The 27,545-nt window shown below is 39.2% G+C and overlaps 1 protein-coding gene across 2 annotated transcripts in view; it reads right to left on the bottom strand.

Annotated features, from left to right (window-relative positions):
• negr1 (neuronal growth regulator 1) overlaps nt 1-27,545 on the bottom strand; it is a 225,498-nt gene that overhangs the window by 31,562 nt on the left and 166,391 nt on the right. The window contains exon 7 of one of the 2 annotated variants that reach the window (XM_088349976.1): nt 17,722-17,763. The exons of the other annotated variant lie outside the window; for it this stretch is intronic. Within the exon in view, the coding sequence (XP_088206102.1) occupies nt 17,722-17,763 (42 nt within the window). The remainder of the gene's footprint in view (nt 1-17,721; nt 17,764-27,545) is intronic. 2 annotated transcript variants of the gene reach the window in all.

Raw genomic sequence — 27,545 nt, 5'->3', positions numbered from 1 at the left:
AGCTTGGTTGTTGTAATATATTGTTCTCTGGCCTCCCAATGTCAATCATCAAAATTTTGGAGCCGGTTCGAAATGTGACTAAGACAAGAAAGTTTGACCGTATATTAGCTGACTTGCAGTGGCTCCGATTCTACTAAAGATGTGACTTTAAGGTTCTCTTACTCACATTCAAATGTCTGCATGGACTTGCCCCCTCTTACCTCTCTGATTTGATTTCCCCCTATGTTCCTGCACAGAGCCAACGCTGGGAAAATGCTGGTCTACTTCAGGCTCCAGGAGCCAAGAAAAACTGCAGGCTCGAGAGCGTTCTGTATCCGGTGTGCTGTGGAATACTTTGCCTCTGGAGATAAGATCTGCAACCTCAGTGGAAGTTTCTATTTCTATTCTATAGCTTATGGTTGATGCCGACCTCATACTTTTCTTTTTGTGTCCTTTCAGGCTGCCTGTTTGATGGTGAAATGAGGCAGAAGGACGTTTTAATTTGAATCAGCAGATCAGAACCTGGACATGATAATTGTCAACGTCTGTATCCACCAGCCGGGCTAAGATGGGAAGCTGTGTCAATGCTGTCATGGGGTTTTTGGACAATTTTACATATTACCTTTTTAACTATTCATTTTTTATTGATGTTCAATATGTTTTATGAATTGTTAACGAATGCAACATATATTTACTGATTGAATACCATCCTTCCCTTTACTGGAGATGATTCAGGGAGCCAGATAAATACCAGTATATGAACACTGAGGGAGTAAGACTCAAAACACGTTTTACATACTGTACATATATATATATAACAGTTCATTTTTCCAGTTTTTGGTATCACACAATGTGTTCATGGTCAGTTCCGGTCTCTACTTAATTTTAATCCTGAAAAATCCAAGCCAGTTGCTTTTGTTTTGTTTTTAAATTTAACATTTTGGTAACACAACATTTTGGCAAATATTGTCAGATAAAAAAAGTTGCAATCATACAGATGACTAAAATAATTGACATTTTATTAACAAGCCATATAGCCCGGCCCCAATTCAGAGCAGTTGCACACAAACTAAAGTATTTCTAGTTTTATCTTTACACATCTCATCTCATTAGCCGTACCGCTTATCCTCATAAGGGTCGCGGGGGGCTGGAGGGGGGCTGGAGCCCATTCCAGCCATCTCCAGGCAGTGGGCAGGGGACACCCTGAACTGGTTGCCAGCCAATCACAGGGCACACAGGGACAGACAACTCATTCGCTCATTCATACCTAGGGACAATTTGGACCAGCCAATTCACCTGAAATGCATGTTTTTGGAATGTGGGAGGAAACCGGAGTGCCCGGAGGAAACCCACGCAAGCACGGGGAGAACATACAAACTCCGCACAGGAAGTCTGGAGCTGGATTTGAACCCACGACAGGTTCCCATGACATGAACTGTGCCGCACAAGCGCTAACCACTGCGCTGCCGTGCTGCCACATATGTTAGCTAATTCAACATAATTTGTCTCCTTTTTACTTATTTGCATAGAGGTTGGAAATTAATTTGCATACAGTATTAAAGAGGATGGGGTATTTAATAATACTATGGTGGGTTTGATACTTGTGCATCTTTTACCGGGGAATAAAACGTGGAATAGAAAGCGCTTTGAGGGCTCCATATGATGGAAAATGCCAAGTTAAATACCATGACACATTTACTGTTTTGATTGTTTTATGCTATTGCCATCAACAAAGTGGGCTGCAAAATAATTAATGTTCAGTACTAAAAAGTACTGTTACTTGTAAAAAAAAAAAAAAAAAATACTCTGATGAAACAGAAGTACTACAGTCACTTTAAAGTAAACAAACAACAAAACAAAAACTCAAACGTAGGTGTAGCAAACATATTGGCCCCCCTTTCTTTCAGCTCAGCCACCGGCCCATCGAAGTTCCCTGATGAATTCTGAATGTCGACTTTAATGACTAACAATGACAAAGATAGTGCTTTAAGTCTCAGGCATTAGCTCAGGAGGTAGAGCACTCGTCTTGGGATCACGAGATCACGGGTTCGATTCCCGGCTCCTCCATGTTATATGTCGAAGTGTCCTTGGGCAAGACACTGAATCCCTAATGCCCCCAATAAGCAGGTCAGTGCCTTGCATGGCTGCATGGCCGCTATTGGTGTGTAAGTGTGTGTGTGAATGGGTAAGTGTGAAGCACATTGTAAAGCGCTTTGGGAGGTCCTCATTGACTTGAAAAGCGCTATATAAATGCAGAACATTTACAACTTACCATGGGCTCAAAGGTCTATGAGAGGAGATACTCAGGAACAGACACCATTATGAAGACCAAAAAACCCGCCAAGCAGGTCCCGGATAAAGTTGTGAAAAAGTTCAAAGCAGGAATAGGATACAAGAAGATTTGGGACATTTACACACCTCCCGGAGCACTGTGCGTGCAATAATATTAAAGTGGAAAGAGCATAAACTACTGCAAATCTACCGAGACCTGGTTGTCCCTCAAAGCTTTTTCCCCCCACCCAGAAAAAAGGTCAGAGAGGCAACCAGATGCCTGTGATCACATTGGTTGACCTGCAGACATACACACCTGAGGTGCAAAATATGTGCAAAAGACAACTATTAGTCATACTCTGCATAAATCTGCCTTTATGGAAGAGTGGAAAGAAGAAAGCCCTTTCTGAAATAATATCATATTGGCATTTGCAATAAGGCATATTGGCGACACAAATATGTGTGAAACAAATGCTCAGGTCAGATGAGACCAAAATACAACTTTTTGGGCTGAATGGAAAGTGGTCCATTTGGCGCAAGAGTAACACTGCAAATCACCCTGAAAATACAATCCCCTCTGTCAAAAATGGTGGTGGCAGGATCATGTTCTGAGGTTGCTTTTCTCCAGCAGGGACTGAAAAGATTCTTAGTTGATTGGAAGATGGATGGAGCCAAACACGATTCTGGCAAAAAAAATGGTGGCAGTCTAAGAGAGACCTGAGAATGGCTCGCAGGGTCACCTTTCAACAGGACGACACTAAAAGTAAAGACAATCTAAAACAAAATGCTTTAAAACAACACTGTGAGGGTCAAACTTCAACGTAATTGAGCATTTGTGGAAATATCCGAAAGATGTTGTTCAAAAACAATCACCATCAAACTTTAAAGGGGCTTAAGCTGTTTTATTAGGAAGTATGGGCAAATAAATCTGTTTCAAGATGTGCAAAACGAGTGTTGGCTGTGATCTCAGCAAAAAGATGAACTCAAAGGGGGGCAATATTTTTGCAACATCTACCTTTTTTTCATTTGTTAGCACAATACCAAATGTTAAATACCTAAATTTATTTTTGCAATTTTGTCTTAAATGCTGTTCATATTGTTTTAGCGGTAAGTTTGCAGCCTGAACTTGGCAATATGTAAAGAAAAATGAGGGTGGGGGGTACTTTTTTAAGGCATTGTAAAAATCACGTAAAAAATACAGCAAAACAGACCGAGAAACCACAAATAGTCGGTGAGTAAAGAAGTCATATTCATTATTCACTGTGCAAAGGCGAGCAGTCACTAAAATATTCAAATGGTGAAAATACCGATGCAGCTTGAACTCCAGGTAAATTTGAGACCCATGTCTTACAGTATCAAATTTATATTGGAAACAAAATAAACAAGAAAGTTATAAGATGGGGTACTAATATTTTTGTTTTTTTTTCCCTGGATACGTCAGTCAAAAAGCAATGCCACAGTAAGCCTGTTCGAAAAAGGGCCTCCAAACCCTGAGATTAGAGTAACCACGGCAGTAGTTTAAGGTTTGAAACATTCATAAGAGGAAGCTTTCCTTAACTCCTTGTTTACCATCTCTCGGGGAAAAACCTTCGGGTATTATCTTCACTCCACTATGTTCAGGCTGCACGCATATTTTATTTATTTAAAAGAAACACTCAGCAATTGTACTCACACACATTATGCAAAACAACATTTACTGTTACTTGAACCAGAAATATGGTTGACTTAAAAGAAGGCTAAGAAAAAACAAAAATTTAAAATTTATATATTTCTTTACTGTCAAGTGATTTGTAGGAATAAACACAAGTTACAGCCTCAGGGGGAAGATGCTATTATCACATATCTACATTTTATTGCGATGACAAGTGAGCGGCAAAGCAGCAGCTTCGGGCCGATGTGTATTATGTGGAGCCAAACGCAGACAAAATACTCATGCGGAAGATAAATCAAGCCCAGGCACGTTATTGCCTTCAAAGGTATGGTAAATATAACGGATCAACACAACTCTGTTCAAATGACAGGATTTTTGATATATAATTTAGTAAAAAATAGAGACTTAGATGAGTCATTTTATAGGTGGCTTTTGCTGACACGTTTGACATTGGGTCATCTTAAATCCAGGGTTTTTTCACCTTTTTTCATGGCTAGATTCAAAGTACATATGCATTTTTTATTATTGCGTGTGCATTTATCAAGACATATGATTTTGAGATCTTGAGTATACAGTGGAACCTCGGTTTTTGAACGCCTCTCAGTTCGAACAAATCGGTTCTCGACCAAAAATTTCGGTCAAATAATCGGAGTTCGTACGCCGGTACGCTAGGGTGCGATGCTGAGCGGCGTAGGGGTGTAGATCGTGTAGATTGCCCCCACCCCTCGTTAAGAACTGTTATCACGTGCTGACGGGTTTCGTTTTACTTTTGCCTTTAATATAGGTGTACCAAGTGTTTTAGCCCCTAATTATGCCCCAGAAGAAAGTCAGTGCAAGCAGCAAAGTTGCTATAGGTGAAAACAGAAGAGTAGTGGTACAACTATTGCATTTAAGAAAGAAATAATAGCAAAATATGAAAAAGGTGTGCGAGTTTCCGATCTTGATATACATACAGCATCTGCTGAGCACCACAACAAGGTAAGAAATCCTATTCATAATTATTTTCTCTACCTTTTGTTTATTTTTTCACGTTCATGTTAGTGTAATCTTTCGTACGGAAGATTACGATAACGCGAACGTACGATTAGTCTGGGTTAGCTTTGTTTAAGAAAAACATTCAGGGTGTTTGAACGGAGCTCCCTTTCCAATGAAGTGCTAGCCACTTGTTGTGGAGACCAGGGTGCTAAATGACGTGTAAACGACCTGATTTTTTTATTTTTACATGTTCATGTTAGCGTAATCTTTCGTACGGAAGATTACGCTTACGCGAACGTACGATTAGCCTGGGTTAGCTTCATGTTTACGTTCATGGTAAACATCCAGGGTGTTGGGACGGATTAAAACGATTTTACATTACTTTTAATGGGAAAAACGATTTTCGTGATCGACCAAATCGGTTTTCGAACAGGGTTCTGGAACGCATTATGGTCGAGAACCGAGGTTCCACTGTATTACAAACATACTGTTTTTTGAGACAAATTCCTCTCGATAAAGGTAAAAAAATAACAGTAATACGTAACTTACACTTTCAGTTACAGGAAGTGCGTCCCATTAAAATTTACCACTGGGAAACGTTAACTTAATTTTTTGCAGCGCCAATAAGAAATGTACATAATTGGTACATAGTTCTTGCACTAATTTTATTGTGCCCTGTTAAGGTGTATCATTCACCTGTCCTACCAGGAGCCACCTGTAGGGGGCGATGACGCTTCATAGGATAATGCCATACAAACAAACGCCAGGGTCTGTAAATCGCAAGGAAAGAAATGCAATGGCAAAGCAAAGCCACCAGAGACGAGTGTCATTTTGAAGTAAACTTGTTGAGAAACATGCTTTTAAGCATTTAAAAGCAGTTGACCCAAATTCAAGCACTTTTCAATCCTTGAAAACACAACATTAAAATTCAAGCATATTCTAGGATTTCAAGAACACGTACGAACCCTGTATAAGGTTTAAATTTCTGGCCAAATTTGAGTTATTAAATGTGCCTTGTATCTGGAAAATACAATAATTTGCTTCTCATTTAATGCAATTTCTTTTTTCTTAATAAGTCATATTGTTGTAAAATTTAAAAAATAAAAAATACTAGGGTGAGATAACTTATTTGCTAACACAACAGGTTGAACATTTTGTAATTGTATATAATGATGGACAGGGATTGCAATTGTTTGCAGAGTTACCGCGCTTAGTCAAAGTATTGATCCACCCAAGAATGTTTGTCATTTTGCCACATTTCAAGCTCCAATCCAAAAGATTAAAACATGAAAATATTTTCGAAGAGTTAACGACATGTAAGACAGAATCATGACACAAAACCAAATTATGTCAACATTTTTACCATATTTACAACGAAACACTGTTAAGTAGGTGTTGCAAAAATATTTTCTCAGCTTAGCCAACTGACTTTATAAGTTCCCTGATGGCTTCTGAATGATCCAATGTTGACCTAAACGACGAACAATGACAAAACGAGTGCTCCTGTGCGTCATTAAGTCTCAGTTTGAATGCCCCTGCTCTGGGGTGGGCTCTAAGGCCGGTGAAAAAAACACTGGTGAACAGACAGAATATACTAATAAAAGACAGGAGATACTCAGGAACAAACTGCTTTGTAAACACACCATGCAGGACCAGGATAAAGTTGTGAAAAATGTCAAAGCAGAAATGTAATGCTATAATATTTTGCAACATGTACACATCACTTCGAAAACTGTGAGCAATAATATGAAATTAAATGAACTGCATTTACATAGCGCTTTTCAAGTCAAGACTTCCCAAAGCGCTTTACAGTGTGCTTCACATTTCCCAATAGCGGCCGTGCAGCCATGTTAGGCGCTAACCTGCTTATTGGGGGCATTAGGGGTTCAGTGTCTTGCCCAAGGACACTTCGACATGTAACACGGAGGAGCCGGGATTCGAACTGCGATCTCTTGATCCCAAGACGAGCGCTCTACCTCCAAAGGAGAGAGCATAAAACTACTACAAACCTACCAAGACTAGGCCGTCCCTCTAAATTTTGGGGAAGAAATACAGCCGAATTGGGACAAATTGTTCATAACAAAACTATTTGTCTTATTCTGCATAAAACTGCCCTTTATGTACAAGTGGAAAGAAGTAAGCACTTTCTGAAAGAGTACCCTAAAAAAGCCTGTTTGGCTTTAGCAAGGAGCCACGTGGGAGACACAAATAACATGTGGAACAAGGTGCCATGGTCAGATATTTGTTTGAAGCCTGAAATATGTCAATATATTAAAAAGTTCAGAGGAGCAGAGGGACAATGCTTTTAAAAGGCAGTCATTTCCATTTTTCAGGGTATGCAGACGTTTTGTATTGCCACAAGTCAAAATAAGCTGATCATTTGGCCACGGCAGCAGCAGGGATGAGCACAATTAGTCTGACATTGCTATACGAGAGCGTCTTGACGGGGGCGAACGGGTCACAGCTGGCTTGGGCTGAGGCCACGCTCGCCGCCGTGAAATCGTGACGGTTGGTGACACGGGCGGACGCCTAAAGCTCTCCCGATTTTGCTCTTTGGTGGAATGTGGCGGTAGGCGAAGGAGCTCGCCATCTGCCACATTTGGTGGAACCGTGGGTAGGAGGAATCCGCCGGGAAGGTGTTCCATCTTATCTGTCAAGCCGCTCTCCGCTACTGCCCCCACACATGCCGTCCACTTGCAGCCCTGACGCTTTCCACTCAACGCTTCAAATTCCAGAAAAAACGCCTCACCACCTCTACACTGCCAAACCAATTCGCTGCCCACCACGGGCCTTTCATGAGATTTTCCGAATCCTGTTGAACACATAAAAGGCTTCACACAGTGTTCGCTGGAGACCCAATGTTAATGTGTGACCAGAGTATTTGAACTCATTCAATGGCAATGCCAAATTATATACACTTTTGTGATATTTAATGTCTTTGCGTTCTGTAGTGCTTTTCAAGGACAGCAAAATTGCAGTGTTAATGCAGCTGTACTTTATTTCAAAACTGTATATTTTGCTTTAAAGTGAGAAAGGTGAGACACAGCCTCACTTGCCATCGTGGAAATATTGTATAGCAATAAAAATCTTGGGTCTTTGGGTTATGTCTCTATAAGTTTTTCACATCTTGAAACTAAATTTTATTCCTATTGATCCTAACAAAAAAGCCCACGTTTCTTAAGGTGTGATGGCAATCATTTGTGCCCAGCATTTTTCAGATCTTTATTATTCACAGTATATGTTAGTTTTGAACCTTTCCGTTGTAGATTTTACTTTATTTTTATTTTATTTTCTTGTTGGAACTTGAACCTGCGCCCCATTCTCAGGTCTCTTGCCGAATCCTGATTTCCGGCCAGAATTGCCCTGTATTTGGCTACATCTATCTTATCGTCAACTCTAACAGTCTTCCCAGTCCCTGCTGAATAAAATCAAGCCCAGGGCATGATGCTGCCACCACTATGTTCGTTAGTGGGGATGGTGTTTCCAGTGTGATGTGCAGTTACTCTTACGCTAAACGTAACGTTTTGCATTCAGCCCAAAAGGTTCAGTTTAGTCTCATCTGACCAAACAATAAAGCATTATTTTTTACGAAAAACAAACCTTACACCATACTTGCTGTTAATGCCATTGTCCAACAGATGGCACAATGCACCACAAATAACCAAGGAACAATAGACATTGATGATACAAAATAAGCATTTTTTTAATATGTTTTAAGTATTCATTGAAAATCTGTTCTGCATAAATGTGCTAAAAACATTTCAAGTTAACTTATACACAATGTAGTGCCTTGATTTAATTTATGTTTCTAAGACTTTTGTTATTTGGAAAGAAATAGAAATTTGCAAAACTGGCAAAAGTTAGCAAGGCATACACAACTTATTAATTACTTTTTATGATCTGGCCACCGTATGATTCATGTCCAGCTGGCACATGCAACAAGTGGAAAAGTTAACTAAATAAAATGAATAACTGAATAAATAAGAGAGGGGTAAACACTTTCAGAATCGATATGACTGTTAAGATAAACTTTCCCCAAAAATAAATAGAATATTTTTTTTCTTTCTTTAAGAACAGCAAACAAAAATATTAGTTCAAGTGTCTTATGGTTTATCTTCATCTGAAAGCAAATTAACAGTTAAATATGTTAATTAGTTTTAAACTGAAATACAGAAACTTTCCCATTTAACAGATCGGTTATCGCTAGTTGAGTGCCAAGATTTTGAATTGAATTGTCTTTACTGTAGTTGTATTGTACATTGTGTTCTGCAGGATTCAGCAAACAGCAAATGCTATCATGGGGGCAGATTGTGTATGTCTAGGAAGGGCGTGACTCCGTGCGCGAATGTGATTGGCTAGTGTATGCTGTCAGTCAAAGAGCAAGGCCAGCGCACAAGTCAATGGGTCCAAAGCACGGTGACAGCTAGTATTTTAGCTTCCCGTTTCTTTGTAAAGAAAATAATCTATTAAATCTGATTTTGAGGAGAGTCAGAAGAGTGCAAAGCAATGGTGATCACCAGCGAGTGCACCGTGAATTGTTATCAGGTCCATGGAGCAGTTGATAGATAGATAGATAGATAGATAGATAGATAGATAGATAGATAGATAGATAGATAGATAGATAGATAGATAGATAGATAGATAGATAGATAGATAGATAGATAGATAGATAGATAGATACTTTATTCATCCCCGTAGGGAAATTCACACTTCCAGCAGTCTACCCCGTTGTTTATTAACAGATTAACATGATGCCCTAGGGGTGCTTGTAGCGGAGTGGATGACGTCACGCTAGTCCAAAAGTTCGACATCCCTGCAGCAAATGGAAATCTTTTCTTTGTGAAAATCCAGGGATACACCACCTCGTGTTAGCAAGTCCGCCTCCTCTCTGATTCCCCCCGGCTTTCATGTCTCTGTATAGCGGCGTTGAAGCCGGATAGCTCCGGGTAGCTCCGGGTGGCTACATGTTAGTGTCCAGAATGCTAAACGTGAGCCACGTTTCCGCAAAACACAGCAACTGCGCTCCCTGTGCGCTTGAGGCAAGGTTGGAAGAAAACGCAAAAGCAGTGTTGCAAGTTGGGCCTAATGTGGCAAAGCTATGTAACAACTCTCACAAGCCAACCTAGCCGAGCCTGTATCACACCAACGCCAGATCCATTACGGTTATTAGATGACCTAGAGCTGAACCTGTTGGGAAACCGCTATATTCAGTACAGTTGTATTTTAATTGGCCCAGCGACCTGGCTTAAGCCGAGGATACCCAATGCTAGCATGCAGCAAGCTAGCTGCTCTCTCAATCGTTTGCTTATGGTCCTCATCAACCACTATAACCATGGGATTACTGTAATCAACAATCGTTATATCATTTTAACTGTGGCAGACTTCAGGCCAAACAGTCACTGATTGGTTATGTTACAAAAATAAATTTGAAGGCTACCTTGACTAATCACGACATACCTTACACAACCTCAGTGATCAGCATCATTTAACTCCTTCCAGAAAAATGTTGTACTTAACCTGGTTTTAAAAATCTATGTAACCGTGGCAACACATGCTCTAGTAAAGTGTTTTGTTTTTCTTTCAGACAAAAATATCCTTTTCTGCCCCTCTCTTCCCCCAAAACCCTTTTACAGAGAAAGTAAAAGCAGATGATAAACAACCGGAGAGAAAACAATTTACTGATATCCGTAATTGCTCCCATTTTTTCGTGATTTAAGCAGGGCGACTTTCAATTTTCGAAGAGGCAGGCCTAAACAAGAACAGTGACTTTCTGCACGAGTTGATCTCCACTGGCGTTCTGTTGGACCATGAAATTGTCATTTGTTCTGCCAGCAATACATCGAATGAGAGATGGGGGGTGTTGTGTGTGCTACTGGGGACTGACTTTTTGGGGGACTTTTTATCGGCCAGAATCTCCGTTAGTATTTAGTGCTGATGCACAGGCAGGTGTGTTCATGCTTTGTTTGAACCTGACATGTCAAACGTGAAGCCCGTGGGTCGGGTCCAGCCTGCTTGATGATGTAAATTGGCCCGCCATATATTTCTGAGTCTGCCAAAAAATGAAGTGAGTCTCAAGGTCTTATCCTTTTAAAGTGATGGTTTTCTTTTTTCCGCTTTTTAAATAAACGTGATTGAAATTCTCTCTCTGGGTGCTAGAGGGCAGTGTTGAGTTTGTACAGCATGTTAAATTGGTTCAGGTGTAAAACTACATTGATTTAAAACCAGTTACTCAGTCAACCACTAAACATCATGCCAGTTAGAATAATCATAAAGGCCAATGATATATTTTCAAAACAAGTCCGCAAGCTACTCAGGTGGTCTTAGAGGGCTACCAAGAGCCAGTGGGCACTACGTTGCAAGCCCCTGATCTACATGTATGCACAAAACTGGATTACTCTTTGTAATGCTCTGCAATTTCTGTTAATAGTAGATTTAACTTAAGATGTAACATAACATTTTCACCTCTAGGTGTTTAGACTTTCATATTTGGCAAAGGGAAGACCAGTGGACACATATGTTTGCCTGAAGAGGGCTGAGTGCCACCAGGCTGTACTTGCCTAACACACACCATAGGAAATGGAGCCCCTAAGACCCTAGCGGTTAAGGGATCCACCCACCAGGTAGGTTTACATGTGTGCAGCATCATTATCTTCAATAACCATTTGAAGCCTTTGGAAAGCAATGGCAGTAAGTTTATTATTATAGATTATATATTTGAAGTATATTGACGAGTTCACCCAAATAATCTATTATATTTGTTAGCCTGTAGAAACATGCAATATCTGTTGTTGTTTTCTATGTTTATGCTAGTTATAATATTATATTTCCATATACATGTAATTATGTTTATTCACATTTGGGTTTATTGCCTAACATTGGAGCTAAAACTATCTTTTATACAGTATACTATTTGTCATTTGTGACAAAATTATACTTTGAAGACATCATTAAAGGGGAAAGTGAACTCATTCCCTTGCTATTGAAGATAACCTGTCTTGCTGTTTATCTGTGTTTAACACTTAACAAAAATAATACGTAGAGGGAACAGTACACTCTTGATAATCTTGGATTCTCATGACACACCGTTTCTTTTTCTGTTTTCAAAGCGCAAAATATAAACAATCTTGTTAGCGTCTTTTGCATAGCTAGTGGTAATCGGCTTATTGTAGGACAAATAAACCAAATGGAATACAACTAAAATAAGAAAATAAAATGTTTAAACTTGAGAGGTTCAGTAAACATTTTATTCAACTGTTAACTACAGCAGCACTTAAAACCTCCGTTATCTCTACCTTAATTTTAGTCTTCTTTTGATTTTTGGTCCGTTTTGACTACAAAACCTTGATTCCTTTACATTTATATTTGTTTTGATCACATCATCTCTGTATGCTACACAGACACACTGTTGGATGGAAAGGAAGAAGAGGGATATGGAATGGAGCACAAAAATGTTAAGTTTTGGACGAGATACAATACAATATTAGGGGGCTGACGTTGCACCAATATCTTTTGTTAATTAAAAATGTTGGGAAGGCCCAGCAGCGACTACATTTCCTGAGAGTGCTCAGGAAAAATAATCTAAAACAGCAGCTGCAGGTGTCCTTTTACAAAGCCACAGTGGAGAGCATTCTAACATACTGCATTACAGTGTGGTATGCTGGGTGCACAGCGGCAGATAGGAAAACGCTCCAGAGGGTCATTAAAATAGCCCAGAAAATTGTCGGTTGCTCTCTGCCCAGTCTGGAGGACATTGCCTGCTCTCGCTACCTCAGCAGAGCAGAAAACATCATCAAGGACTTTTCTCACCCCGGCCACCACCTCTTTGACCTTCTGCCTTCCGGCAAGCGCTACAGGTCACACGAAACAAAAACAAACAGACTCAGAGAGAGTTTTTTCCCCAGAGCCATTACCACTCTGAACACACACCGCACAAAAAACTGAAAACTCTTGCAAACACACTACCTCATACGAACGTAAAATGGTACTTATGTCTATGTTTCTTGCACAAGGTTGACTGCACTATGTTTACTGCTCACCTTGCGCAATGTTGACTATTTTTTTGCACTATGTTGACTATTTTTGCACCAAATGCATATTGCACAAACCCTTACGATACCAACTGTATGTAACATCCTACATGCCATCATGTCTTTGTGTAAATATTGTGTAAATTATAACTATGACCTTATCCTCCTTGTTTTATAACCTTATCTTCTCTGTTCCTTATCTTCTTGGTTTCTTTACCTCACTGTGAATGTGTGAAACTGGAGTGTCATGCCCAAATAACCCATTTTGTAACAATGACAATGAAAGTATATTCTATTCTATTAATATACTGTATACCTGGAAAAAACACCTCTATTTTCTAAAAATAAATAAAAATAAAAATAATAATAATCAAAGTTTAGACTACTTGCCAAGTTGTGTTTTCCTTTTTTATTAGCGTGCAACACACCATTCGGTAGGGTAGAAACTCTGGTGGTCTGTAAATAAACATCGCCATCTTTGAATCAATTCTAGTAAAATCATGCTCATGTAGCATAAGTTCAACTCTTCTTCACCACAGTGAGATGGTATCTTAGCTATTTGTAGTTTTCTGTAGCAAAAGCCATTTAGAGCTTAAATCAGCCATGCTTTCTTTCCTGATCAATTGTGCAAATGTCTACTAATAAGCAGTATTGGGAAAAACATCTAAATTGAGCTTCTTCCTTAAATCTGTACACACAGCTTTTAATCGGAAGTCCCTGCAGCCTGATATTTATGTTAGGGGAGACCGGGTACAGTTGTAACAAGGGGACACTTGTGAAAGCTTGACCAATTGGAAGATGTTTTATTGATGCTTGATACTCCCCTTTCCATTTTGACCTTACATAGGACATTTAAGACGAGTTAAATTACCTAACCCTTTTAATGATTTTTGAAATTGAATTTAAGAGCAAGTTGGCAGAAAAAAAAAACACTTGAAATCAACAAAATGAAAAAAAAAAAAAGAATACATCGTACTTCGTACAAATGACCTGGGGCAGCTTTTAGTAATTGCGAATACATACATCTGGACACCAGTTCTGATTAAATGTACACTTTTCCATGGTCCAAAGTTAACGCCTCTGTCCCAAGTTGCTATGTCTATTTTGCGTAGATCTAAGACATGCGTCAGACTGAAACCACAGCACCATTTTGGATAGTTCCATTATTGTGATCACACCATTTTGGCAGTAAATCGGTGAATTACTAAAAAAAGAAACATTCGGACAAGACTTATTCTCTCAATTGATTCAAAGTTGTCAATGTTTATTTACAGGGGCACCATAGAGAGCATCCTGACCAGCTGTATCTCTGTGTGGTGTGGAGGCTGCAGTGCCTCCGACTGGCATAGTGTGAGGAGGGTGATGAGGACATCAGAGAAAATCAACGGGACTTCTCTCCCCTCCATTCAGGACATTGGCCAGAAGCGCTGCCTATCCCGAGCCAAGAACATCATTAGGGACCCCTCTCACCCCCATCATGGATGGTTCACTCTGCTAGCCTCTGGGAAGATGTACTGCAGTGTGCGGTGCAGGACCACCAGGTTCTGCAACAGCTTTGTCCCCCCCGGCCATTGGACTGTTAAATGGTCAATCACACACACAGTAAACCTACACAGCTGCTATTCTGTACATCTGTACATTCAAGGAAACCTTGCGGGTCAGATGTATCGACATTTCGTTCTGTATACACGTGTACAAGAATGACAATAAAGTATATCTGAAATGTTACTAAATCTTTTACGTTCAAACAAATATAAACCTTATTAATGTGTTCAAATTTTTAACACTTTTGAAAATTAAATTTAAGAAATTTTAATGCCAATTTTAGAACAATTAAGTATGTGCCTCTGGGTACAGTTGTAACAAGGTGTATCTCTCTGTCACAGACATTTGGAGCTACTTACCAATCTATCCGTGATGTATACTTGTAAAAGAAAAAACAAGGTATCCCGTATAATGGTTTTATAGGACGAGCACAAAAAGGGGGTGGGTTTGACATTAAAAGCGCACCACCAACAGCAACACAGGCAGATAACAGACACGTGGCCGCAAACAAGCCACGGTCGTCCTATGAAAAGACAGAACCAAAAGCGAAAGAAGGATTAGGCCATGGAAAGAGGGATGAACGAAGGGAGAATACAAAGAGTGGGGAGATTCTATGTTTCAAACAAGAAACCGAGGGCCTTTTGCCACCATCAGCATCCCGCCTTTGATGTTGAGGACGTTGAACTAGCGCTAAGGAGCTGAGCGAGCGCCACTGCCGGTCGTGGGAAACCCGGAGGCAAGAGTTCGCCATCAGCGTTATGAAAAGCATCTGGCCTGCAGGCAGATGGAGCAGCCACTTTGATGATGCCACCATTTACTTTGCACGTGGAAATGAAAGGAGGAGGCGGATGGGAAGTTGTGATGTGTCATTTGTGAACGAGTAGGCTCTGCGAGCCGGCTCTTGGAAGTGAACGGCGTTAGGCGGCTCCTTACCAGTCAGGAGCTGTGTCTCTGCAATACGATGTTTATCTCTTGGGATTAGTCCATGTGCATTTTTCTTCAGGGATTCTACGTTGTTGACTACAGATGTGTTTAGTATTGCTCCGCCAAAAACGTTTTGAGATTACCATATTTCAGATTATAATTAGGAGCTCAATTTGATTACTAAGAATGAACAACATGTGCGACACAATCGTGTAGAGAAACAAACTACATTTAACATTATATATTGTGCAAACAAGGAAAAACAAATTAGAAGTAGGTGTTGCAAAAGTATTGCACCCCTCTGAGTTAATACACTGTGCAACCTCCTTTTGCCCCGTTTATATTCGGGGTGTACAATTTTATGTGAAGTAAGAGAAGTAGCAAACTCAGCTAACAGGTAACGTGAGTTCAAAAGCTAACTTTGAAGGGTGGGAGTACACCTAATAACTTATGATATGGCTAACTAAATTGATGTTGTAAGCTACAAAGAACTGGTAAGCATTCAGACTTTTATAAGCTTTTAGATCAGCTTGGTTGTATGGGGATACTCCATTTACAATATGGTGGTTGAAATCATCTCAACTGAAGTCAGGCAGACTGGACAATTTGGTTAGATGTGTGACTATGTCAGAAAGAAATAGGTATGTATCGGTAGCTAGACCAATTATCCTCAGTTTGTCTGAATACTGCTTTTGGTGCTTCCCGACAAGGTGACCTACCTCATTTGACAGCTGCACAATATTTGCCTCACCCCCTGTGGGAACTGTTTACTACGGTTTGCTCGCATCCGTCATGGTATTGGCAAAGGGTCAATACCTTTTCAATATTTGCCCGTTCATTCTTTAAAAACCCAGGTTACTTGAATTTTGATGGTAATTGTTTGTGCACAGCATTTTTAAGATCTTTCTACAAATGCTCAATGAGACTGAGGTCTGTACTTGAGCTTGGTCATCCGAACACCTTTATATTCAGTATTTTTAAACCATTGTAGATTTTGCTCATCCTGTTGGAAGGTGAACCTGTGCCCCATTGTCAAGTCTCTTGCAGACTCCAATAGTTTGTTTTCTACCAGAATCACTTGGTATTTAGCTGGATCCATCTTCCCATTCAGTCTAAACATCTTCCCATCCCGGCTAAATAAAATCAACCCCGGATCATGTTGCTTTCAGCAACATGTTTGACAGTAGGGATGGTGTTTTCAAGGTGATGTGCAGTGTTATTTTTATGCCAAAAGTAACCCTTTGCATTCAGCCCAAAAATATTAATTTTGGTCTCATCTGACCTAAGCACCTTGTTTCACATGTTATTTGTGTCTCCCATTTGGCTTCTTTTAAACATCAAACAGGTCTTTTTATGCAATTCTTTCAGAAAAGGATCTCTTATTGCCACTCCTCTATAAGGGGCAGATTTCTGCAGAGTACAAGTAATAGTTGTCTTAGGTAAAGATTGTCCCACCTCAGCTGAGTATGCCTACAGATCATCCAATGCAATCATGTATCTAGGTTGCTTCTTTGATATGCTTTACCCTGGCAAACATTTGAGAGATGACCAGGTCTTGGCAGGTTTACAATGTTTTTATGTTCCCGCCATTTTCATATTATTGCTCACACAGTGCCCCAGGAGACATGGCAAAATCTTCTTGTATAATATACCTGCTTTTCCACAATTTTATCTCTGACCTGGTCTGTTCTTTGGTCTTCACAAGGCTGTTCTTCAGTGACTCATTTCAAAACCACTAAGCCCATTACAGAGCAGGTGCATTTAAACTGTCACGTAATGCACTCAGTCACTGTTAGTCATTTAGGTAGACATCAGATCATTCAGAAGTCATCAGGAAAGTCATTTGGATGTGCTGAGGAAATCAAGGTGCTGTCTTTTCAGTTTTTTGGTTGTAAATATCATATAAAATGTTAAATTAATTTGGTTACACTTCTGTTTCTCACATGTTGTTGATTCTTGGAAATTATTTAATACGTTGAAGCTTTAAGGGTTGAAGCCTAAAATTAGTTGGGGGGTTACGGATGGGCAATAATTTCGTTATGCACTGTGGTGAGCCAAGTCAAGCTAAAAGAGCCGGTTCTCAAAAAAGAGCTGTCATTTCCATCACTGACGGGGTGTGACACAATGCCGAGATGGTTCCAGGCTACGTGAAGGAAACCCAAAATTATAAACCAAAGACAATGGGGAACAAATAAAAAATAAAATACAAAATACAAGCAACAGGGTGTACACCCAGAACGCATTGCGGCAGGCCATTTGAAAGACGATTGAGACTGCATCGCTCCTAGTTAGTATGAGAAAGCACACCTCTTTGCTAGTCCAGTGCACAGCATGGTGACATATACTGACCTGGCCTTGAGACAGCACTAGTGGTGGTGGGTTCAATAATTGCTACAGGGGAGGAGAGCGGGGAGAGGGAAAGGGGAGGGAAAGAGGACATTCATGAATTATTAACAGAATGGAGACGCAACATAAAAAAGAAACAAAAAAATAAACAGAATAGAATTGCATGCAAGGACAGAAGGATCAGTATCTATGTGGTCAGGTGCAGCCTCTACAAGCCTTACACACAACGGGTGTCTCGCTGCCAATAAATGAATAAACCAAAAATAAATGAATAAAAAATAAACTTCGTCCACATTGAGTGAAAATGTCAACTGTTCTGCAACCTTCTGTATTAAAAATACACATGAAGATTGCTATAATTTTCAGAGAATGTTTCAAAGGTCCAGGTATTTCATGGTTCCGCCCACTTTTCCTTACATAAACATGCCGACTGAGGACATCTACGGGCTGTTGGATTATTAATTCGTTCCATCCCATAAAGTATAAAAACGTTTGCAAAAGCATTGCCCTTTAGTGCCAAACATTGATTTTTAAAAATGTATTAAAACATTTTTATTGTTTTCTTTAAAAATAAAAATAAAAACTCTTATAAAGGGTTTGACACTTCACATCAGTAAGCATCAAGCCTCTAGGAATGATTTCAGTATGGTTAATTACTATTAAATGCCAGGAGAAGCTTTGAATTGATCTTTATGCACACATCGAGGAAGCCCACTTCGTATGTCCGGCGATGTGTGTAGACGGACTCATGTGGCGAGTAGTTGAAGTGAAGAGTAATGATAGTCGCGAGGCATGCACATATACCGGCAGTAGCCTCGTCAACAGAGCTTATTACAGTGGAACCTCGGTCTTCGAACGCCTCTGAGTTCGAACAAATCGGTGTTCGACCAAAAATTTCGCTGTTCGGGTTAGGGTTAGGAGTTCGAACGCCGGTAATGCGTGAGTGCGTACGCTAGAGTGCGATGCTGAGCGGCGTACGGGTGGAGATCGTGTAGATCGCCCCCAACCCTCGTGACCAACTATCACGTGCGCACTTGCCTCTTTTTGCTTTCGCTTTTAATATCGGTGAACGGAGTGTTTTAGCCCCTAACTATGCCTCCGAAGAAGGTCGGTGCAAGCAGGACAGGTGAAAAAAGAAAAGTTGTTCGTACAACTATTGCCTGTAAGAAAGACATAATAGCTTAATATGCAAGAGGTGTGCGAGTTTCCGATCTTGCCTGCGCCTTTTGCTGACCACCACAAAGGTAAGAAATCCTATTCATAATTCTTTTCTTTATCTTTTTTTTTTTACACGTTTGTGTTAGCGTAATCTTTCGTACGGAAGATTACGATAACGCGAACGTACGATTAGCCTGGGTTAGCTTTATGATTCGATGTAAACATTCAGGGTGTTGGAACTGAGCCCAAAATTCAGGGTGTTGGAACGGAGCCCCCTTTCGAACGAAGCGCTAGCCACTTGTGGTGCTAAATGACTTGTAAACGACCTGACTTTTTTATTTTTACACGTTCATGTTAGCGTAATCTTTCGTACGGAAGATTACGATAACGCGAACGTACGATTAGCCTGGGTTAGCTTCATGTTTACGTTAAACATTCATGGTAAACATCCAGGGTGTTGGAACGGATTAAAACGATTTACGTTATTTTTAATGAGAAAAATGATTTCGGTGATTGAACAAATCGGTTCTCAAACAGGGTTCTGGAACGGATTATGGTCGAGAACCGAGGTTCCACTGTATTTTCAAAATAAAAAAAAAGATAAGGGAGTCCCATCGTCAGAAAGGGACGAGGTTACATGCACGTCTGCGGGAAAGCGGTTGCAAGTCGTGACGGCCATGGTGACCAAGATCGTGTGATCAATTCACCGGAACCATCTTTTTTTGCAGAATGCATGCTTCGTTCATGCATAGTTCAGGGTTCTTGTAATAAAAAGATAAAAATACCGACACAAACGTTTTCTTAGAATTGGGTATATTCAAGAAACGTGCAAGGTTCAACTGTTGTTGACTCAACTATGGTAAAAGCTGGACACGAAATTTCTATATGAAAGACAAGGGTTCAAGCTATCTCAACCTCCACCTATACAGCTACCGAACAACATTTTTGTACACCTTCCAAAATGGTTAAAAATGGCAAAAACTCTCTGGCACTGGACCCCCAATTTGAGAAAGGTCTGACATTGAATGCGTGAAAATGTGTCACTAAATATGTAATCACGATTGCATGAGTTTTCCATCTGTTTGTTTTAATATTTAATAGTCACGTCATTATTTTGATCATCATGTTATGTATTTAGTTTTCAGGGTTGGGTAGGGTTACTTTAACTTGATTACTTTCGGATTACTCCAATACCAAATATGCTAATAAAAGACTAAAGAAACTAAATATGAATAAAATGATGACTCACAACACGTGGTAAGCTTTCTCTCCTGGCTTTGATCTCCGGCAAAACTAACATAAAATGCGACAGAAACAAAATGAAAATAAATCCAAACAGCTTGCCAACATCATTTTTGCCGTTCCATGTATTCCGTTACTCCCCAAGCCTGCACAAAATTTAGTCATTTTATTCATATTTTGTTTCTTTTGTCTTTTATTAGCATATTTGGTATTGGACTAATCCAAACGTAATTGAAAGTAATCAAGTTAAAGTAACCCTACCCAACCATGTTAGTTTTAGTAAGTGCACCCTATGCTTATCCATATATTTGAATGAAGTATTTACTTCTCCTTGTATTCACTAGGCTACTTAATGTATCACATTGGGCAAGTACTGGCTGGCAGTTATACCAGTGGTTATGAATTGTTCAGCATTGGCCTAAATTGTGTTCTGATTTTTCTGTTGAGGGGGAGGCCTTGAAACGGCCCTAATCTGATCATACCACCTAATAATACCTAGTTAGACCCAGGTTTAACAACAAAGGTATGTTGTAAAGCTTGAACTTCCTGATTTAGTATGGAAGTCCCCCCTCCGCTACAAAAATACTGGTCAGCTATTTTGTCTATGCTTGTTTGGAAAGGACTTTGTTCTGTTGACAGACCCAGAATAATCTGTTTATTTTTTTTTATTTAATTGTATATTTAATTGTATTAGAGCTCCTTAACAGAACCGCTCTCTTCAGCTTTTGTTCCTTAGTCGAACATTTTCGCAGAACCCCGGATGTTGAATTGAGTACAAGAGAGGACGCGAAGCATCCTCCGCCAAGAGTAGTTAAATACCAAGCCAGCCCCTATAAAGACAATGCATAATATTTCACTTTTTGAGGCAGCACTTCATCTCTGAGATGCCAAATAACAAGTGCCAGTGCATGCCCACATTTGCGCAATTGGCGCATGCAGGGTCACAAAATCAACAAATTATATGATCCAATCCAATCATAGCTATATGGGAGTGAAAACCAAATCTTGGATTTTCTTGACTCACTCTGGGGAGGTTGCCCAAAGTCATGTTCTGATTAGTTTATTAACTTGTTTCAGTCTGAGCAACTGGTGACATTTGGGAGATGAAATAATGTAAATTCTGGGGCTGTCCTGAATTCTGAAGCAAAATTATATTGTTTTTAAAAGAGCAGGTTTTAAATGCCACACCCTGCAGCAATACAAGAGTATGATGATGCCATGGAAACTCTCAACTCCAACTTCCAGTCTTAAGAGCGTATTTCATGGTATGGGGAAATATTCAAACAACGGCCAATTGCACAAAAAACTTTTATATATAACTACAATTCCTAAAAGATTCAACTCTTAACACAAACAGCAATCTGATAAAAGACCCCCCCACACACACAAACTAACATTTCAGGCTTCAAACTCAAAGCTAAAAAACTGAAAACATGTTCAAAGAATTAACCATATATGAGACACAATTGAGAAATTGAAGCAAATTATTTTTTAAAAATAAATGTTAAGTGTTGTAAATAACAGCCCCTTGTTCTCTCAGCACATCCATCTGACTACAGGAGTTCCATGATGACTATTGATTGATCCAATGTCGACCTAAATGACTGACAATGACAGTTCCCCTGTGTGTCATTGAGACTCAGTGAAAGGAGACCTTAAGACAAAACACCCCAGGCAGGTCCCTAAACCTATAGCCAAATGGATTAAGACTAACAATTAAAATGGCCAAGCCAAAGTCCAGACCTCAATCCTATCAAACATTTGTGGCATGATCTGAAGATTATTGTGCACAATCACCGTTAAACCTTAAGAAACTTGAGCTATTTTATAAAGATGGATGGGCAAATATTTCTGTTTCAAGGTGTGAAAAACTGGGATAGATAGCAGTTAGCAAATTCACTTATTGCCATAGACTGAGCATGGTTGTTGAATATTGCAATTTTTCTTTGCTCTATTGCACTAACATCATAGGCCAGTTTTCAAGGATTACCTTGGAAATACTTTTCCTGTTTATCTTATTATTTTTATCCAACCCTTCTATTGTATGTCTTTTTTCACCTGTATATCCTGGAATATCATGTTTTATATCATCGTAAATGGTCACACAATGACAATACAGACAATTTTTCAAAGTCTAACAGGAAACCAGATAATCACTCAACCAATTACAGCACTGATGTTAGGAATGAAAATAACTGTTGACTAATATTTTTCAGCGGCATTAAAACTAACGTTCAGCAAAAGTTTTAGAACATGGAATAATGAATTATTTGATTAGTTTGTTGGTTTATTTTAAAGTGGACAATGCAATTTAACTCTATATATGTTGTGGTTTTTGATGGACTCAACGCAGGAAACTCATACAACTCAAAAAATGGTTGTATTTTATCACAACAATTAAGTATTAAAACAGAGGGGCAAAAACAACAATGTCTGAATCATAAAACAGCAGAAAGCGGGATGGATTGGTAAATGTGACGATGAAAAACAATGGTGGAAATGAAAATCTCCAGACGCTGCTGTCACAAAATGTCCTTGTGAAGATTTGATGCTAATTAGGGTGTGGGGTGATTGGACACACCCATCCTGATTACAAACTAATTGAGCGCCCTCTGGTGGACAGAAGTGCTTCAGAGCCTGATATAGCCTCCAGAGCCTGATATAGCCTCCCAGACGGCCCCAAGAAAAATAAAATTATGGGTGCAGTCAACTGCTGATATTTGTCCGTACCTCGTGACTCTCACCACACTGCTTCACTACGCCTACTCGCTACATGCCCAGGATTCAACAGATAAAGGAAGTGGCATCCTAGATGTGTGGACAACATTCTAACCAAAGGCACTCTTGCCCTCTAACGGATATTTATCATAATGAAACCATTCCCAGAGGTTTAATAGTTACGGATGAGCAGCGCCAACATATCGAATTTAAATAAAACAAAAAGCAAAAAAATACTTTCACGAAATGGAAAATGCTTTTGCAAACATATTTATATGTAAGGGCATTGAATGAGTTAAAAAGTGTTAATTGTATTACATTTTATAATGGCAACCTTGTTAGACAATAGGAATGCATTTGAGCTTACTGTGTTTTACTTAAATGTTTCAAGAAAATGGCCAGGCAATTATAAGGTGAAACAAGCTACGTGAACCACGAATAATGCAATCCGAAAATAAATAAATGAATACCTAAATAAACATAAAATAGTAGCCTCTAAACATCAGATTACAAATTGAGACTCTTTTGTTACATATCTTTCTGTCTTCGGGGCCAGGTCGAACGGAGCTTTTCTTAAACTAACGCTTCCGCTTCAACTCGCCCTCTGGGAGTAGATATGTGAAGGCAATGTCTTTCGAGTTCGTTCTTCAAACAGACAGACGGGGCCCATCTGATTAATATTTAAGCATGAATCTATCCGACCCTCAGACACTCCGTCGCCCCATACTGTATGCTACGTGACTTTTGACTGGATAGAGCTATTTGGTATTGCAGGTTCTCATCAAATTGTCATTAGCCAAAATAAAGTCAGATATTCAATTCTTATCTGTACGTAATTATACACATGTTGACCATGCAGCAACATGTTTGCAATCATTTTTATATACATAAGCATCTTGGTGACGCTGCTATGCTCTTTATTTTTATTTGAGCAGGAGATAAACAGCTTCTATTACTAATGTACCACATAATATTACATCCACGCCCCGTCGTTCATATCGTGAGAAGAATTTTACCTACATGAATATAAAGTAGATTACAAGCAGGCACTAAGCATGGATGCTCTATTGAAAGTTTAAGTTTTTCAGTTTCAAGTGCACTTGTAGTATTATTTTTTAATTTACTACAGCTTAAAATATTGCATAAAGAATTTATTTAAAATAAATTACCTTAAATTAAGTGCAGGAATTAACTGTATGTTTCCTGTAGTGCATTGGTTTGCACGTTCACCTAACATGCGGCTGGGTGGAAACATTCGTTGGCTAGTAAAAGGATAGACGCCACCAGGCTGTACTTGCCCAAGACACACCACAGGAAATGGTACCCCTATGACCCCTAGTCGTTAATGGGTACAACCATCCACCCAGCCACCTGTGCCTTTAATATAGAATAGAATAGAATAGAATAGAATAGAATAGAACAGAATATAATATACCTTTATTGTCATTGTTACAAAATGGGTTAACATATTGTGACAACGAAATTGGGCATGACACTCCAGCTTCACACATTCACAGTGAGGTAAAAAACCCAAGAAGATAAAGGAACAGAGAAGATAAGGTTATAAAACAAGGAGGATAAGGTTATATCACAAAAGCAAAGGACTTAATGTCATCACCACAAAGTTTTTTTTTTACAGAATTATAAAATTCACAAGTGATGCAGTGCTTATTGTATAATATGATACTCACAATTTCAGTACAATACGTTTTTCCCCAGGTTAGCACATTCGAAAGGACACACAAAAGGTCCCCGTTTCAAGACCAGTGGGAAACATATGTTGGCCTTGAGAGGAATGGGTGCTACCAGGCTGTACTTGCTCAAGACGCATCGCAGGAAGTGGTGCCCCAACGACCATGACTAGAAACTGTGAACCATGATGGAGCTAGTGTTTTGTCATTTTTAAAAAATAATATTTTAGTATTTAGTATTTAGTATCATATAACTAACATCCTGCTACGGGAGACCAATACTGAAACCCAAAGCGTGTTATTTTTTAGAAAATGTTTTTAACTGAATGCTATTTGTAAGTTATCGACAGTCGCTTAGTGAGTATCTTTTCATTTCATTTCTATTTTTTTAAATATCTTTTTTAGTCACTTATTTTTAATGGAACTATTTTATGGAAATACATATTAAACATAGATTAAAAACAACAAAAACAATGTGGCAACCCAGGTTGCTAACTAGCATGCACTGTATGTATTTAAGCAGTGCTATCATCAGTATTAATTAAGTATCTGAAGGTATGCAGTACACCAATACACAAGCTTAGTATAACTATCAGAATGGCAGTCTTACATTTTTAATGGCACCCATTTTGTCAAGCAGTGACGTGGGGTCTAGGGAGGCAGGAGAGGCTTTGCCTCACCTGTCATTATAGAAACATACAATTAGAAATATACAATGATTATATTTTTTCAGTGTTCAAGTTCTTTCTCATTTAACTTGCACAATTTGGGGATATTTACTTTCAAAATCGCTGCTATTTGACATTGAGAATGTTTTTTTTTACATTATGAACAGTATTAATATAGTTCGAATGGACCATATTACTGTGCAGGGCATCTGCAGATGCAGAGTAAGGCATACAATTATCTTGCTTATTTGTGGCCACTGTGACTCAGGAGGTAATTCAGGTTATTCATTGTAATTACTAAATGTCTAACCTTTTACACTGTAATTTTTTCCATCTTGTTGTTCTATACGAAATACCAAAAATATTACATCCAATGGTCAGTGAGTGGGATCAAATAGTTTTATTAAATTCTAACCACCATTTGTCTTATTTTTTTAATTAACAAAGAAAACAATCACTGCAATCATAAAAATTATGTGCAAGATTTTTCTTTGTTTGATGTATTATTGTTTTTGCAGTGCAATCTTAAATGGTTTTATCAGAAAAAATATATTGTTATATGCATGTATATGATCTATCTATCTATCTATCTATCTATCTATCTATCTATCTATCTACCCGAGATGGGTGACCGACAGCAAGACAAACACATACACAAAAGAAGAAAAGAAAATAGGTGAAAGTAGCAAAAAACTCAAAAAAAATTGACCATGGCCAACCCAAATGCCCAAACACCCAGACAAGTTAAGAACCTTGGCACCCAAGTTGGTGCTTTTGTCCCTCAAGATGAGAAGGGACACAAAAAAGCGGCATTGTTAGTCGGGTCAGGGTGTCGCAACACATTCTTCTGTTCAACAGCAGGGCCCGACAGCTTTCACTGGTATACCCCTGCCGCATCATACAGGTGCCCATCCCTTAGAACACGTCCAAACATCCCAAATATGTCGAGGAGGTCGTAGACATGTTCCGTGAGGCGCAGTAGACATGTTTCGGTCGAGAGACCTTTCCTAAATCCGGACTGGGGTTCGCTGATCAGGTTGTTTTCTGTCAGGTATTTCGTAACCTGGCGGTAACTTGGAGTTTGAATAGTATCGGCAGAATGGAGATGGGTCGGTAGTTCCCTGGGTCGGTCTTCGTTCCTTTCTTAAAGACTGCGGTGACGCGGGCCTTCTTCATTACTGGAGTATCATATTGTGACTTAGGGTATTAAAAATGCTAATTCCTAATGACTAATGCTAAAAATGAACCCATGATTCCACTCGTTGGAAATGATCAATGTCGGTGATTAACTATTTGCTAGTTTTTAACGCAAGAGGTAAGATTCATTGTATGTCATTTTTAATCCTGCCTCGAGTGTGCATTGTCCTTCGGGGCATCCACGAAACTCAGTCATCCTGGGATAAACGTTCCTTGCCTAAGGAGATGTTGTGTTGTGGGTATTAAGTCTGAAACCCGGCAGGCTGCTCCATGAGCACGTTGCCACTAAACCGAACGTTTTTTCATCAAAGAGCGACGGGAAACACATGTTAATGATTTTTTGATTGCTTAAAAATGGAAATTCGAGCATTCAAATGATACGTACATTGTGCGATATGTTTAGTCGGTCTTAAGCAGGAAACACACATTTACATGTCCTACATATGTTAGTGGTTCACTATAAAAGTGTTCTGAACATTTATAACATTTTATGACATGCAATTGGAGGAAACTGCTCCGTTAAATTCGGGGAATTTGTAGGCTTGTCTTTCAGAGAGAAAAGAGGATGGATGTGACTTAATTATTTGCAACCTAACCAAAGCCAAAAAAAACAATATATTTGATCCTGTCGTTGCAGTTGCATGTAAATCATATGACTACAATAGCGTTTTCCCCATCCTTGTGATATTGCAAAGATTCGTCCGATGCTGTCAAAAATTGTGAAACTATATTTCATGCGTTTTTCACTTCTCCTTTCGATTACCGTAATGTATCACTCTCTGGTCTCCTGATGTGAGGCATCAAAGGTTTGCAGATGGTTCAAAATGTGGCAGTGAGACTTTTCACGAAGACAATATAGTTCGATCATATAACCCTGATTTTTTTGCTGACTTGCACTGGCCCGCTGTCCATATAAGATGTGACTTTAAAGCTCCAGTGTGTAATATTTGACCGCTAGATTGTCTTTTGCTGCTACACTGTGCTCTCTGGCAATTATTTTATTTCACAAAACACCAGACAACCATGGCGGCAACCTTTAGGTATGGATTCCACTATGTAAAAGAAATACACATTTCTAGACATATGGTTTTTTATAAAAATTAACATTGGTGTAATAGTTCACATATTTTACATAGTATTCAAATCAGTTTTT

This window comes from Urocampus carinirostris, chromosome 12 (genome assembly GCF_059441175.1).
Source record: "Urocampus carinirostris isolate Australia breed hairy pipefish chromosome 12, RoL_Ucar_1.0, whole genome shotgun sequence".
Lineage (NCBI taxonomy): Eukaryota > Metazoa > Chordata > Actinopteri > Syngnathiformes > Syngnathidae > Urocampus > Urocampus carinirostris.
The sequence above is the reverse complement of the archived record's forward strand: the minus strand, read 5'-3'. Positions and strand labels throughout refer to the sequence as shown.